Below are 12,835 nucleotides of genomic sequence, written 5' to 3' on the forward strand. Positions count from 1 at the left end.
CAAATATTTCTGGACCTAACTGTATATCCTTTCATGAAGGTCGGCACTTGGACATTGCCTCTCCATCCCTTCCCTCCCTAGTGGAGAATCGCGCAGATAAACACTCTTCACAAGTGAGGGGAGGAAACTCCATCCTCCCAAAAATGTTTCTGAGAGGAGGTGTAATGCTGAGGAAAACTTGTTGCCTCTGGAAATTGATGAATTGGACGACTGGCCACTTGTATGCTAGGAAGGACTGGCTTGGTTAGTTCTCTTCATCTCTTGAGGAGTGGATGCCTGTCTTGGCGGATCAAGGAGATTTGTAGAAAAAGACGATACTGATGCTGTCTCCGTTTGCTAGCAGGACGATTGAACCAGCCTGTGGAAGCAGGTTGCTCCTGTGGCATCATAAATGATTTTTGTTCATCTTGGTCCCAAACAAGCGAGAACCCTGAAAGGGAAGGTTTATTATGGATCCTTTGGTTGCGGGACCATGTATCTTGACTTGAGCCAAGAATGTGACAATCACCATAATGTTTCTTGTAGAACAGTTGGCAGCTGTAAGCTAGGCAAAGCAGTGATCCTAAACCTTATGGGGCTCTGCGAAGTCCAGCAGCTCAGTTGTAGGAGCCCTGGAAAGGATGTTTAGGTGCAGGATAATGGTCAATGCGGTGACAGCCTTGCCAACCAAAGTTGTAGCAAAAGCTAGCACAAAGGTCGACCTTGTGCCTTTGTCAGCAAGTGCACACATTCCCAAGAGTTCCACACATCTAGCCCTTTGGTCCTTGAGAAGAGGCCAGGTCCGAACATCAGAAAGCCATGGTCTGAGATCACTGAAAGACTTAAAGGTCCACCAACTGAGATTGGACCAGGACGCAACAAGAACCACTAGAAAAGGATATCATATTTTCATACAACCTTGTTTGTGGTAACGTCCTGAGTCCACTCTGAAAATCAGTCTCTACAGGAGGAGAACCACCAACTTGCATGACATTCAGAGATTGGTTCACCGTACTGAAAAGGTGTCGTATCATGTTTCTAGCTTGAACAACTAGTCAGATTCCACGTTTATTCAAAGTCTGTATAGTGTCCGATTCTTGTAGGGTCTGAGACTAAGAGTGGGAGCCACATGGTGAGCGTCGACAAAGAGACCTAGAGAGATGACGACAAAGACATTGTAATCGATCAGCAATGTTGGTACGAAGTAGCTGTTGAGTCTGACTCACTCTGGTTAGTGGACAGAGTACCAGGCGGTTGTTGGCATATGTAAGTACTTTATAACTATGGCCATGTTACATTATAACTATTGGTAAGATTGGACACTAATTGGGGCATTGAAAGAGCACACGCTCATTGCAGGGGACAGGAGCCTTCTGAGACAGAGGAGGCAGGGTAATTGGGCAAGTGGAAGCAACGCAGGTCTTGTAGTTAACCCAATATAATTTTCACTAACATAGGGCATCGACAATAATGTGACCAGGACCGTTTTGGAGCTGACATGTGGTCTCCTCTGACAGAGGACATGGCGAGTCCTGCAGAAAAGTGGAGAGCTGATTTCATGTGGATGGGGCCGTTGCTGCATTGCTGGAGTACCAAGAGTGTCAGTTCTCTGAGGCGTAGACAGCCTACCCAGTCCTGGGATGGAGCTCTGCTGGACGTTGAGGATCCCTTTTATCTGGCTGACATGTGGTCTCCTCTGACAGAGGACATGGCGAGTCCTGCAGAAAAGTGGAGAGCTGATTTCATGTGGATGGGGCCGTTGCTGGAGTACCAAGAATGTCGGTTCTCTGAGGCGTAGACAGCCTACCCAGTTCTGGGATGGAGCTCTGCTGGACGTTGAGGATCCCTTTTATCTGGCTGAGGACCTTGAGCAAAGGGACGATGTTCGTGTTTCTGAGAGTCTATTTGCAGGAAAGATTGCAACCAGGGAGAAAATATGGGGCAGGAACATGCTTTTATGCGGAGTGCTAGGGCCTTAGCCGCTGGAGCAGGCTAAGCTAGAACTGAAGTCGGGATGTAAATTAGAGGCCCGGTCCCAGTGAGAACTTGAAGTGCTGCTAGGCCACGACTATAGCCGGGGACTAAATTAAAGTCCCGGCCCTGGGAAAGCACTGGAGAGTCCTCAGGGAGCACCGTAAGTAACGAAAAAGAGTTAAAAAACGAGAATCACCTGGAGAGGCCTTGTAAGTCAACACAACGCAGAAAGATGCAGGTAAGGGGCTGTAGTCGCCAGTCCTGAAGAGACTGGCCGGGTTCCGGGTTTTTGCCTAGTTTTTTGCTCTGTACAACACATTGTGCTTTGGTGAACAGACAGTCAAGAGATAAAAGGAAAATGACCGTCTGCTCCAGTGCTTGCATAAGCAAGGATGGTTGACCTTGGGGAGATCAACATCCAACACCGCGGAGACACCATCACGTGTTTCTCATCGCAGTGATTCTAGAGCAATGCCCCCTGGGAAATATTCAAAACAAGAAAGACTGCGGAAACACCATCACATGTTTCTCAACGCTGGCAGGAAACTAGCCAGGTCTTTCACCGGGAAGGAACAACCACGGGAAGGGCAGTCTCCAGTCAAGGAGACGACCTATGCCAAACATGGTATCCATCCACAGACAGCTGTTTCGGGGTATTTGCCCCCTCTTCAGTGTGGAGTAGGAAACTGTCTAGTGGGAGCAATCCCTATTCCACACTGATGAGGGGCAAATACCCCGAAACAGCTGTCTGTGGATGGATACCATGTTTGGCATAGGTCGTCTCCTTGATTGGAGACTGCCCTTCCCGTGGTTGTTCCTTCCCAGTGAAAGACCTGGCTAGTTTCCTGCCAGCGTTGAGAAACATGTGATGGTGTCTCCGCAGGCTTTCTTGTTTTGCTCCAGTGCTTGAACATTGACTGTGTCAGATGGAAGAGGATACCTACTGCCTGTGCAGTTACAGACTGGGCTTCTCTGTCTTTTGTCAAACTACAGAAAGATAAAATCCAATCCTTTTCCCTAATCTAAAAAGGGAAAAGAGAAGATGATTAGTAAAAACAGAAAACACCATTAGGCCATGTGCACATGTTGAGTATTTGGTGAGGTTTTTACCTCAATATTTGTAAGTCAAAACCAGGAATGGGTAAAAAATACAGACGTGGTGCCGTGTTTCTATCATACTTTTCCTCTAATTGTTCCACTCCTGGCTTTGGCTTCCAAATACTGAGGTAAAAAACGCACCAAATACTCAATGTGTGCGCATGGCCTGAGGAAGACGTTAAGTGGTTTAGTTTGAAGGGGCCAACTTTTTCTTTAAGTGTAATCCTTAGTGTCACCGTCCTGGTGACAGCAGCATGCACCTTTTTAGTTTCCTGTCCCCCCCAATGAAGCGAATGAGAAAACCATTTTTTTGCCAATAATCTAAAACCATATATGTTTCATAAAAATGGGGTTTATATAATGGTTTTATTTATAATTCATTCCCATTTAAGACTACTATGTAGAGTCAAGAATCCAGCTTACACAGTTTGTGAGGCACCAATAAGCTAACTTTTAGAGAAGACGTTTCCTAGAAGTTATTTTTTTAATGAAATAATCTGATGAGATTTCTTATTATATTTTTTTACAGTCCCTGATAAGGAGCAGTGGGAAACTCATACTTTTAGACAAACTGCTGACTCGTCTGCGTGAAAGAGGTAACCGAGTGCTGATCTTCTCCCAGATGGTGCGCATGTTGGACATCCTGGCTGAATACCTCACCATTAAACACTATCCTTTTCAGGTATGGCAATGGGGAAAACCGTTTAAAATCCATTTGACATTTGTGAGGCTTGTCCATTGTATAACCGGAAGAATATTTACTTTGGCTGTATTGCGAATTCCTGTAAGACTGAATAGGGGCCTGGCTGACCTCTTTGCTAATAGTAGCAGCCATGGTCCAAGGCAGAAGGGGAGGTCATTAGACCCCTGTTCTGGAGGTCCCACTCCAGTGATACCCACATTTACCAGACTTTAGACCTTCCCACCATTTATCTAATCCTGGCTATTACGTCAGGAGGCTCCACTGTTATAGTTGGCAAATCTTAAGACATTCATAATTACTAGCAGAGATCTGGAAAACCACAGGGAATAGATATAGAAAGTATATTAGAAAATGGTAGAACTTATTATTGTCCCCGAAAAATGACCTTTTATATTTTTTCGGCTCTAACCACAATGCCCTATAACTGGCAAGTAAATTGATTTTTTGCACAACAGTAAAAAGTCTGATTTATCTTCCCATGTGTGGCCTTCGTTAATGAGGACCTTTTACTGGCTTATTTAATATACACGAAGTGATTCCTGCCGTTACTCCACTGATTTTGGAACAGTTTTTCTGTTATGTCCCCAGTAATAAAGAGGGAAAATTTTTCCTTCAACCAACTGGGCATATTCCACAGAACTTCTCCATGTGCATTTATTTTTTTTCTGTAAACTCAGGCTAGTCATAATATGACCATGCCGTCTGAGATATACGTATCTGTGGTATACACCCAGTTGGTTGAAGGGAAAATGCACAGTTTTATTATGGGGGAGCACAGAAGATAAAGAATTAGTGTAGTACTGTTTGGAGGAGGTAGTTTGTTTAAATGTAAAAAATTATGTAAAAAAGTCTTTCTCTGACGCCTCATTGGGGGACACAGGACCATGGGTGTTATGCTGCCTATCCATAGGAGGACACTAAGTAGATGCAAAAGCATAGCTCCTCCTCTGCAGTATACACCCCCTGGCCGGGCCAGGCAAGCCCAGTTTTAGCTTAGTGTCTGTAGGAGGCACTTCCTTTCAAGGTTTGTTATTTTTTGAGGGCGACGGTTTCCTTTTGGGACCGATCTCCCACTACCATCAACAGGCGGGAACGTGAAGTGTTGCCTACAAGTACCCCCTCCCGCGACGCTGGATCCTGGGCTGGACGACGGGTTCCACAGACACCAATTTTCCAAAGCCCAGGGTAGAGGCCTGTGCCCTATAGCCCAATTCCTCAGCCCCTCTCTGCAGGCTCTGAGTTGAAGATGGCACCAATTCCTCAGCCCCTCTCTGCAGGCTCTGAGTTGAATATGACACCGACACAGCAAGCTGACTCTGCTATTTTCACTGCCTGGAAATCGGTGTTTTAAGGTGAGATCCCCCCTGACTGGTTTCCCAGACAAAGGGAGAAAAGACGCTGCAGGGAAGGCTCCCAGGACATTTACAGTATTTATTATGTGCAAGGAGCAAGGATCCTGCACACACAGTGTTAACTTTCTCTAGCTTGCTGGCTGGAGGAGGGGGAAGTTCTGCTGTTTGCAGAAAGTCTTGCAGATAATTTCCCATGGCAGGGGGGAGGGCCCAGGGACTCACGCTGTTTATTATCTGCTCTGTTTATTTGCTCTAGCAGAAAAGCTGGCTGATAACCACCGGTGACAAGCTGTGTGCTGACTGTAGGGAGAGGGAGAAAAACTCAAAAGATCCCTTCCCGCCGTTTTTTTTTTTACTATTTTTACTACCCACAGCAGGGGGGGGGCACACTGACTCATCTTCCCGCTCTTTTAGCGCTAAGCCCCGCCCCCCGCGGCCGCGATAAGCCCCACCCCCTCAGGAAAGCGTGCGAAGATCTTCATAGAGCTTAATGCTTCCTGAGGACAGGGCCATCGGCTGATTCTGGTGAGGTGCTTGCTTCAATTGTAGCTCTGCTGAGCATTGCTCCCCCTCCTGGCATACTCCTATTAGGAACATGCAGAATTCTAAGGGCACTAAGAGTACTAAGGCCCACATAGTCTATTATTCAGCCTGCACTGCCTGCCACGCTGAGCTACCACCTAAACACACCTCTTCTCTCTGTGAGTCCTGTGCCCCTATAGCCCCCCAAGACCACCCTGCCACCACCGGCCCAGAGCCTAGGGCTCCCAGCCCACCGGAATGGGCACAGTTTCTGTCCCAATCCATGGAAAAACTGTCACAGAACCTGGTTCTGGCTATGCAATGTCGTCCTTCACACCCTTCTGGGTCCCTGGACGGAACGCAGCCTGAGGATACCCCTATGGAGGATCCTTCTGAGGTAATCCGGGCACATGCTTCACCGGTTGCAGGGATCAGGAAAAGAGCACACGGCCAGGTGTCTCCAGCGGGCTCTCCCTCGGGAGCACACAGGGCAGGCTCTCCCACACACTCCACGGCTTCTGAAGAGCTGGAGGAGGGAGAATGCTGTTTGTACCAGGAGGATTCCTTGGTTTCATCACCCCCAGATGATCAAACTGCAATAGACTCCCTTATAGCAGCAATCAACCAAACTCTGCATGTGGAGGATCCCCCATCCACTACCACTGACCATGCGGTCTCCTTTAAGAGGGCAAGGAAACCCCAAAAGGTTTTCGCTGATCACCCAGAGTTTCAGGATATCCTCACAAAGCAAAGGGAGAAGCCTGACAGGCGCTTCGGTAACTGAAAACTCATGGAGTCCCGGTACCCTTTTGCCTCACCTGCCCCTAAGGGCTGGGCCGATCCGCCCTCGGTCGACCCCCCCCCGGTCTCCCGCCATAAAGACGCTCCTGTCTTTACCCGATGGTTCTTCCATCAAGGACCCGACAGACAGACAGGTGGAGCACCTCGCCCGCTCTGCTTTTGAGGCTGCGGGTTCCTCCCTCTCGCCCTCATTTGCCTCTGTGTGGGTCGCAAAGGCGATCTCGGTCTGGGCAGACTCCCTTAACACTTCGCTTGAGGAATCCCAGTTCACTCATACCTTCACAGAGGTAACAGCTCAAATTGCCGCTGCGGCGGAGTACCTCACCCAGGTCTCCATGGACGCTGCTACCTGCGCAGCATTTGCCGCCTCAAATACCATAGCCATCCGTACAGCTCTCTGGCTCCGACAATGGCGAGCGGACTCTGCCTCCAAGAAGTCTCTCACGGACCTTCCCTTTTTCTTTGTCGCTCCATTGGGAGACCCAGACAATTGGGTGTATAGCTTCTGCCTCCGGAGGCCACACAAAGTATTACACTTAAAAGTGTAAAGCCCCTCCCCTTCTGCCTTTACACCCCCCGTGCATCACGGGCTTCTCAGTTTTTATGCTTTGTGCGAAGGAGGCTGACATCCACGCATAGCTCCACATCTTAGTCAGCAGCAGCTGCTGACTATGTCGGATGGAAGAAAAGAGGGCCCATAACAGGGCCCCCAGCATGCTCCCTTCTCACCCCACTCTAGTCGGCGGTGTTGTTAAGGTTGAGGTACCCATTGCGGGTACATAGGCAGGAGCCACATGCTGTTTTCCTTCCCCATCCCTTAATGGGCTCTGGGTGAAGTGGGATCCTAATCGGTCTCTAGGCACGGGGACCGTGCTCCCTCCGCAGCCCCTGGGGAATCTGCTGGACAGGAGCCGGGTATCGTCAGGGACAAGGCCCTGCTACTTTGAGGTACTGTGTCCCCGTGGGGACCGCGCATGGAGCGCTTGTGCCATATACACTGCAGCACTGCTGGGTGTGTTAGTGCGCCGGGGACTACCGCGCCGGCCACGCTTATATGCCGGCCGCACTTATAACTTTAGTCTCCGGCTTTTGCGGCCTAGTATCGCATATTCCCGCCCCCAGGCCTGTCAGTCAGGGGAAGGGCGGGACGCTGCACAGGACGTCAGCGCTGAGGGCTGGAGCATACTCTGTATCCTCCTCCCCCCTCATTCAGCACAGTGGGGCTCCAGATTCCCGCACTTTCTAGGGCACGCCCACGGCCCCCTCCTCCCCACAGAACGCCGGCAGCCATTCCTGTCAGCACTTCTGACGCTGGAGAGGAGAGACAACAGGCTCTGGGAGGCTCAGGCAGGGAATCTGGTGATCACACAACCGCTTTTTAGCGGTCGGTAAGCAGCACCTGAGGTGCTGGCCCCACTGAGTGCCGGAGTGTACATATATATATATGCTTATATGCTATACATTTACACTGTACGGTCGCACTGTTGATTTTTGGCTATATACCCTCCTGGATTGTACTCAGAGGAGACAACAGCATGTCGTCCGCAAAAAGCAAGGGTGCCAAAGCACAGGCTTACTTTGCAACCTGTACTTCATGTGCGGCTATACTACCGGCAGGTTCCACTGACCCTCATTGTGTGCAATGCTCGGCCCCTGTGGCACTTACTCAGCCGGAGCCTCTGCTACTGGTGGCCCAGGTGTAACCACCTGCTACCACTGTCCAGGTGACAGGGACGGAGTTTGCAGTATTTGCTGACAAACTGTCTGAGAGTATGGATAAATGGTCTGCTAGGATACTAGAAGCCTTACAGTCCAGACCGGTGACTCAGGCCCCGGGCACTGTTCAATCAGGCCCCCCTCAATTGGAGCAGCAAAGTGCTCCTGGGGTGACCCATGGATCCCGGGGTGAGGTCTCTGACATGGACCGCAGTCCCAGGCCGCCTAAGCGGGCTCGCTGGGAAATTCACTCGACTTCATCACACTATTCAGGGTCTCAGCAGGAGGACTCTCTGGATGATGAAGCGGAGGTAGCAGATCAGGATTCTGATCCTGAGACCGCTCTCAACCTGGATACACCTGATGGTGACGCCATAGTGAATGACCTTATAGCAACCATCAATCAGGTGTTGGATATTTCTCCACCAGCTCCTACAATTGAGGAGTCAGCTTCTCAGCAGGAGAAATTCCGTTTCAGGTCTCCCAAGCGTACATTGAGTATGTTTCTGGATCACTCTGACTTCAGAGAGGCAGTCCAGAAACACCGAGCTTGTCCAGATAAGCGTTTTTCCAAGCGCCTTAAGGATACACGTTATCCCTTCCCCCCTGACGTTGTCAAGGGCTGGGCTCAGTGTCCTAAGGTGGATCCTCCTGTCTCCAGACTGGCGGCTAGATCCATAGTTGCAGTGGAAGATGGGGCTTCACTCAAGGATGCCACTGACAGACAGATGGAGCTATGGTTGAAATCCATCTATGAAGCTATCGGCGCGTCTTTTGCTCCAGCATTCGCAGCCGTCTGGGCACTCCAAGCTATCTCAGCTTGTCATGCGCAGATTAATGCAGTCACACGTACATCTGCTCCGCAAGTGGTGTCCTTAACCTCTCAGGCGTCGGCGTTTGCGTCCTACGCCATTAATGCTGTCCTGGACTCTACGAGCCGTACGGTGGTAGCATCCGCCAATTCGGTGGCAGTCCGCAGGGCCATGTGGCTACGTGAATGGAAGGCAGACTCCGCTTCCAAAAAGTTCTTAACCGGTTTGCCATTTTCTGGCGACCGCCTGTTTGGTGAGCGATTGGATGAAATCATTAAACAATCCAAGGGAAAGGACTCATCCTTACCCCAGTCCAAACCAAACAGACCTCAACCACGGAAGGTACAATCGAGGTTTCGGTCCTTTCGGCCCGCGGGAAGGTCTCAGTTCTCCTCGTCCAAAAGGCCTCAAAAGGATCAGAGGAACTCCGATTCATGGCGGTCTAAGTCACGTCCTAAAAAGACCGCCGGAGGAACCGCTCCCAAGGCGGCCTCCTCATGACTCTCGGCCTCCTCACACCGCATCCTCGGTCGGTGGCAGGCTTTCCCGCTTTTGCGACGCCTGGCTGCCACAGGTAAAAGACCGATGGGTGAGAGACATTCTATCCCACGGTTACAGGATAGAGTTCAGCTCTCGTCCTCCGACTCGATTTTTCAGAACATCTCCGCCCCCCGAGAGAGCCGATGCTCTTCTTCAGGCGGTGTGCACTCTGAAGGCGGAAGGAGTGGTGATCACTGTTCCTCTTCAGCAACAGGGTCACGGTTTTTACTCCAACTTGTTTGTGGTACCGAAAAAGGACGGATCCTTCCGTCCTGTTCTGGACCTAAAACTGCTCAACAAACACGTAAAAACCAGGCGGTTCCGGATGGAATCGCTCCGCTCCGTCATCGCCTCAATGTCCCAAGGAGACTTCCTGGCATCAATCGACATCAAAGATGCTTATCTCCACGTACCGATTGCACCAGAGCATCAGCGCTTCCTGCGTTTCGCCATAGGAGACGAACACCTTCAGTTCGTGGCACTGCCTTTCGGCCTGGCGACAGCCCCACGGGTCTTCACCAAGGTCATGGCAGCAGTGGTAGCAGTCCTACACTCTCAGGGACACTCGGTGATCCCTTACTTAGACGATCTGCTGGTCAAGGCACCCTCTCAAGTGGCATCCCAACACAGCCTGAACATTGCTCTGGAGACTCTCCAGAGTTTCGGGTGGATCATCAATTTTCCAAAGTCAAATCTGACACCGGCCCAATCACTGACATATCTTGGCATGGAGTTTCATACTCTCTCAGCGATAGTGAAGCTTCCGCTGGACAAACAGCGTTCACTACAGACAGGGGTGCAATCTCTCCTTCAAGGCCAGTAACACCCCCTGAGGCGCCTCATGCACTTCCTAGGGAAGATGGTAGCAGCAATGGAGGCAGTTCCTTTTGCGCAGTTTCATCTGCGTCCACTTCAATGGGACATTCTCCGCAAATGGGACAGGAAGTCGACGTCCCTCGACAGGAACGTCTCCCTTTCACGGGCAGCCAAGGCTTCCCTTCAGTGGTGGCTTCTCCCCACTTCTCTGTCGAAGGGGAAATCCTTCCTTCCCCCATCATGGGCTGTGGTCACGACGGACGCGAGCCTGTCAGGGTGGGGAGCGGTCTTTCTCCACCACAGGGCCCAGGGTACCTGGACTCAGCCAGAGTCCTCCCTGCAGATCAATGTTCTGGAGATAAGGGCAGTGTATCTTGCCCTAAAAGCGTTCCAGCCGTGGCTGGAAGGCAAACAGATCCGAATTCAGTCGGACAACTCCACAGCGGTGGCATACATCAACCACCAGGGCGGCACACGCAGTCGGCAAGCCTTCCAGGAAGTCCGGCGGATTCTGCTGTGGGCGGAAGCCACTGCATCCGCCATATCCGCAGTTCACATCCCGGGCGTAGAAAACTGGGAAGCAGACTTTCTCAGTCGCCAGGGCATGGACGCAGGGGAATGGTCCCTTCACCCGGACGTGTTTCAGGAGATCTGTTGCCGCTGGGGGATGCCGGACGTCGACCTAATGGCGTCCCGGCACAACAACAAGGTCCCAACATTCATGGCACGGTCTCAAGATCACAGAGCTCTGGCGGCAGACGCCTTAGTTCAGGGTTGGTCGCAGTTTCAACTCCCTTATGTGTTTCCTCCTCTGGCACTGTTGCCCAGAGTGTTACGCAAGATCAGGTCCAACTGCCGCCGCGCTATACTCGTCTCTCCAGACTGGCCGAGGAGGTCGTGGTACCCGGATCTGTGGCATCTCACGGTGGGCCAACCGTGGGCACTACCAGACCGACCAGACTTGCTGTCTCAAGGGCCGTTTTTCCATCTGAATTCTGCGGCCCTCAACCTGACTGTGTGGCCATTGAGTCCTGGATCCTAGCGTCTTCAGGGTTATCTCAAAAGGTCATTGCCACTATGAGACAGGCTTGGAAACCAACGTCCGCCAAGATCTACCACAGGACGTGGAGGATATTCCTATCTTGGTGCTCTGATCAGGGTTTTTCTCCCTGGCCATTTGCCTTGCCCACTTTTCTTTCCTTCCTTCAATCAGGATTGGAAAAAGGGTTGTCGCTCGGCTCTCTTAAGGGACAAGTCTCAGCGCTCTCTGTGTTTTTTCAGAAGCGCCTGGCCAGACTTCCACAGGTACGCACGTTCCTGCAGGGGGTTTGTCACATAGTCCCTCCTTACAAGCGGCCGTTAGAACCCTGGGATCTGAACAGGGTACTGATGGCTCTTCAGAAACCACCTTTCGAGCCAATGAGGGATATCTCTCTCTCACGCCTTTCGCAGAAAGTGGTCTTCCTGGTAGCAGTCACATCACTTCGGAGAGTGTCTGAGCTAGCGGCGCTGTCATGCAAAGCCCCTTTCCTGGTGGTTCACCAGGACAAGGTGGTTCTGCGTCCGCTTCCGGAATTTCTCCCTAAGGTGGTATCCCCCTTTCATCTCAATCAGGATATCTCCTTACCCTCTTTTTGTCCTCATCCAGTTCACCAGTGTGAAAAGGACTTGCACTTGTTAGATCTGGTGAGAGCACTCAGACTCTACATTTCTCGTACGGCGCCCCTGCGCCGCTCGGATGCACTCTTTGTCCTTGTCGCTGGCCAGCGTAAAGGGTCACAGGCTTCCAAATCAACCCTGGCTCGGTGGATCAAGGAACCAATTCTCGAAGCTTACCGATCTTCTGGGCTTCCGGTTCCCTCAGGGCTGAAAGCCCATTCTACCAGAGCCGTGGGTGCGTCCTGGGCTTTGCGACACCAGGCTACGGCTCAGCAGGTGTGTCTGGCGGCTACCTGGTCGAGCCTGCACACTTTAACGAAACACTATCAGGTGCATACCTATGCTTCGGCGGATGCCAGCCTAGGTAGGCAAGTCCTTCCGGCGGCGGTTGCCCACCTGTAGGAAAGGGCCGTTTTACGGCTCTATTACGAGGTATTATTTTACCCACCCAGGGACTGCTTTTGGACGTCCCAATTGTCTGGGTCTCCCAATGGAGCGACAAAGAAAAAGGGAATTTTGTTTACTTACCGTAAATTCCTTTTCTTCTAGCTCCAATTGGGAGACCCAGCACCCGCCCCTGTTCCCTTCGGGCTGTTGTTCTTTGTGTACACATGTTGTTCATGTTGAATGGTTTCAGTTCTCCGAAATTCCTTCGGATTGAATTTACTTTAAACCAATTTATAACTTTTCCTCCTTCTTGCTTTTGCACCAAAACTGAGAAGCCCGTGATGCACGGGGGGTGTATAGGCAGAAGGGGAGGGGCTTTACACTTTTAAGTGTAATACTTTGTGTGGCCTCCGGAGGCAGAAGCTATACACCCAATTGTCTGGGTCTCCCAATTGGAGCTAGAAGAAAAGGAATTT

At 50.9% G+C, this 12,835-nt stretch overlaps 1 protein-coding gene across 3 annotated transcripts in view; it reads left to right on the plus strand.

Annotated features, from left to right (window-relative positions):
- The window catches only part of CHD2 (chromodomain helicase DNA binding protein 2), a 239,130-nt gene that overhangs the window by 121,710 nt on the left and 104,585 nt on the right, over window positions 1-12,835 (plus strand). For all 3 annotated transcript variants that reach the window (XM_075345973.1, XM_075345975.1, XM_075345974.1), the window contains exon 19: window positions 3,581-3,733. In XM_075345973.1, the coding sequence (XP_075202088.1) occupies window positions 3,581-3,733 (153 nt within the window). The remainder of the gene's footprint in view (window positions 1-3,580; window positions 3,734-12,835) is intronic.

Source organism: Anomaloglossus baeobatrachus, chromosome 4 (genome assembly GCF_048569485.1).
Source record: "Anomaloglossus baeobatrachus isolate aAnoBae1 chromosome 4, aAnoBae1.hap1, whole genome shotgun sequence".
Lineage (NCBI taxonomy): Eukaryota > Metazoa > Chordata > Amphibia > Anura > Aromobatidae > Anomaloglossus > Anomaloglossus baeobatrachus.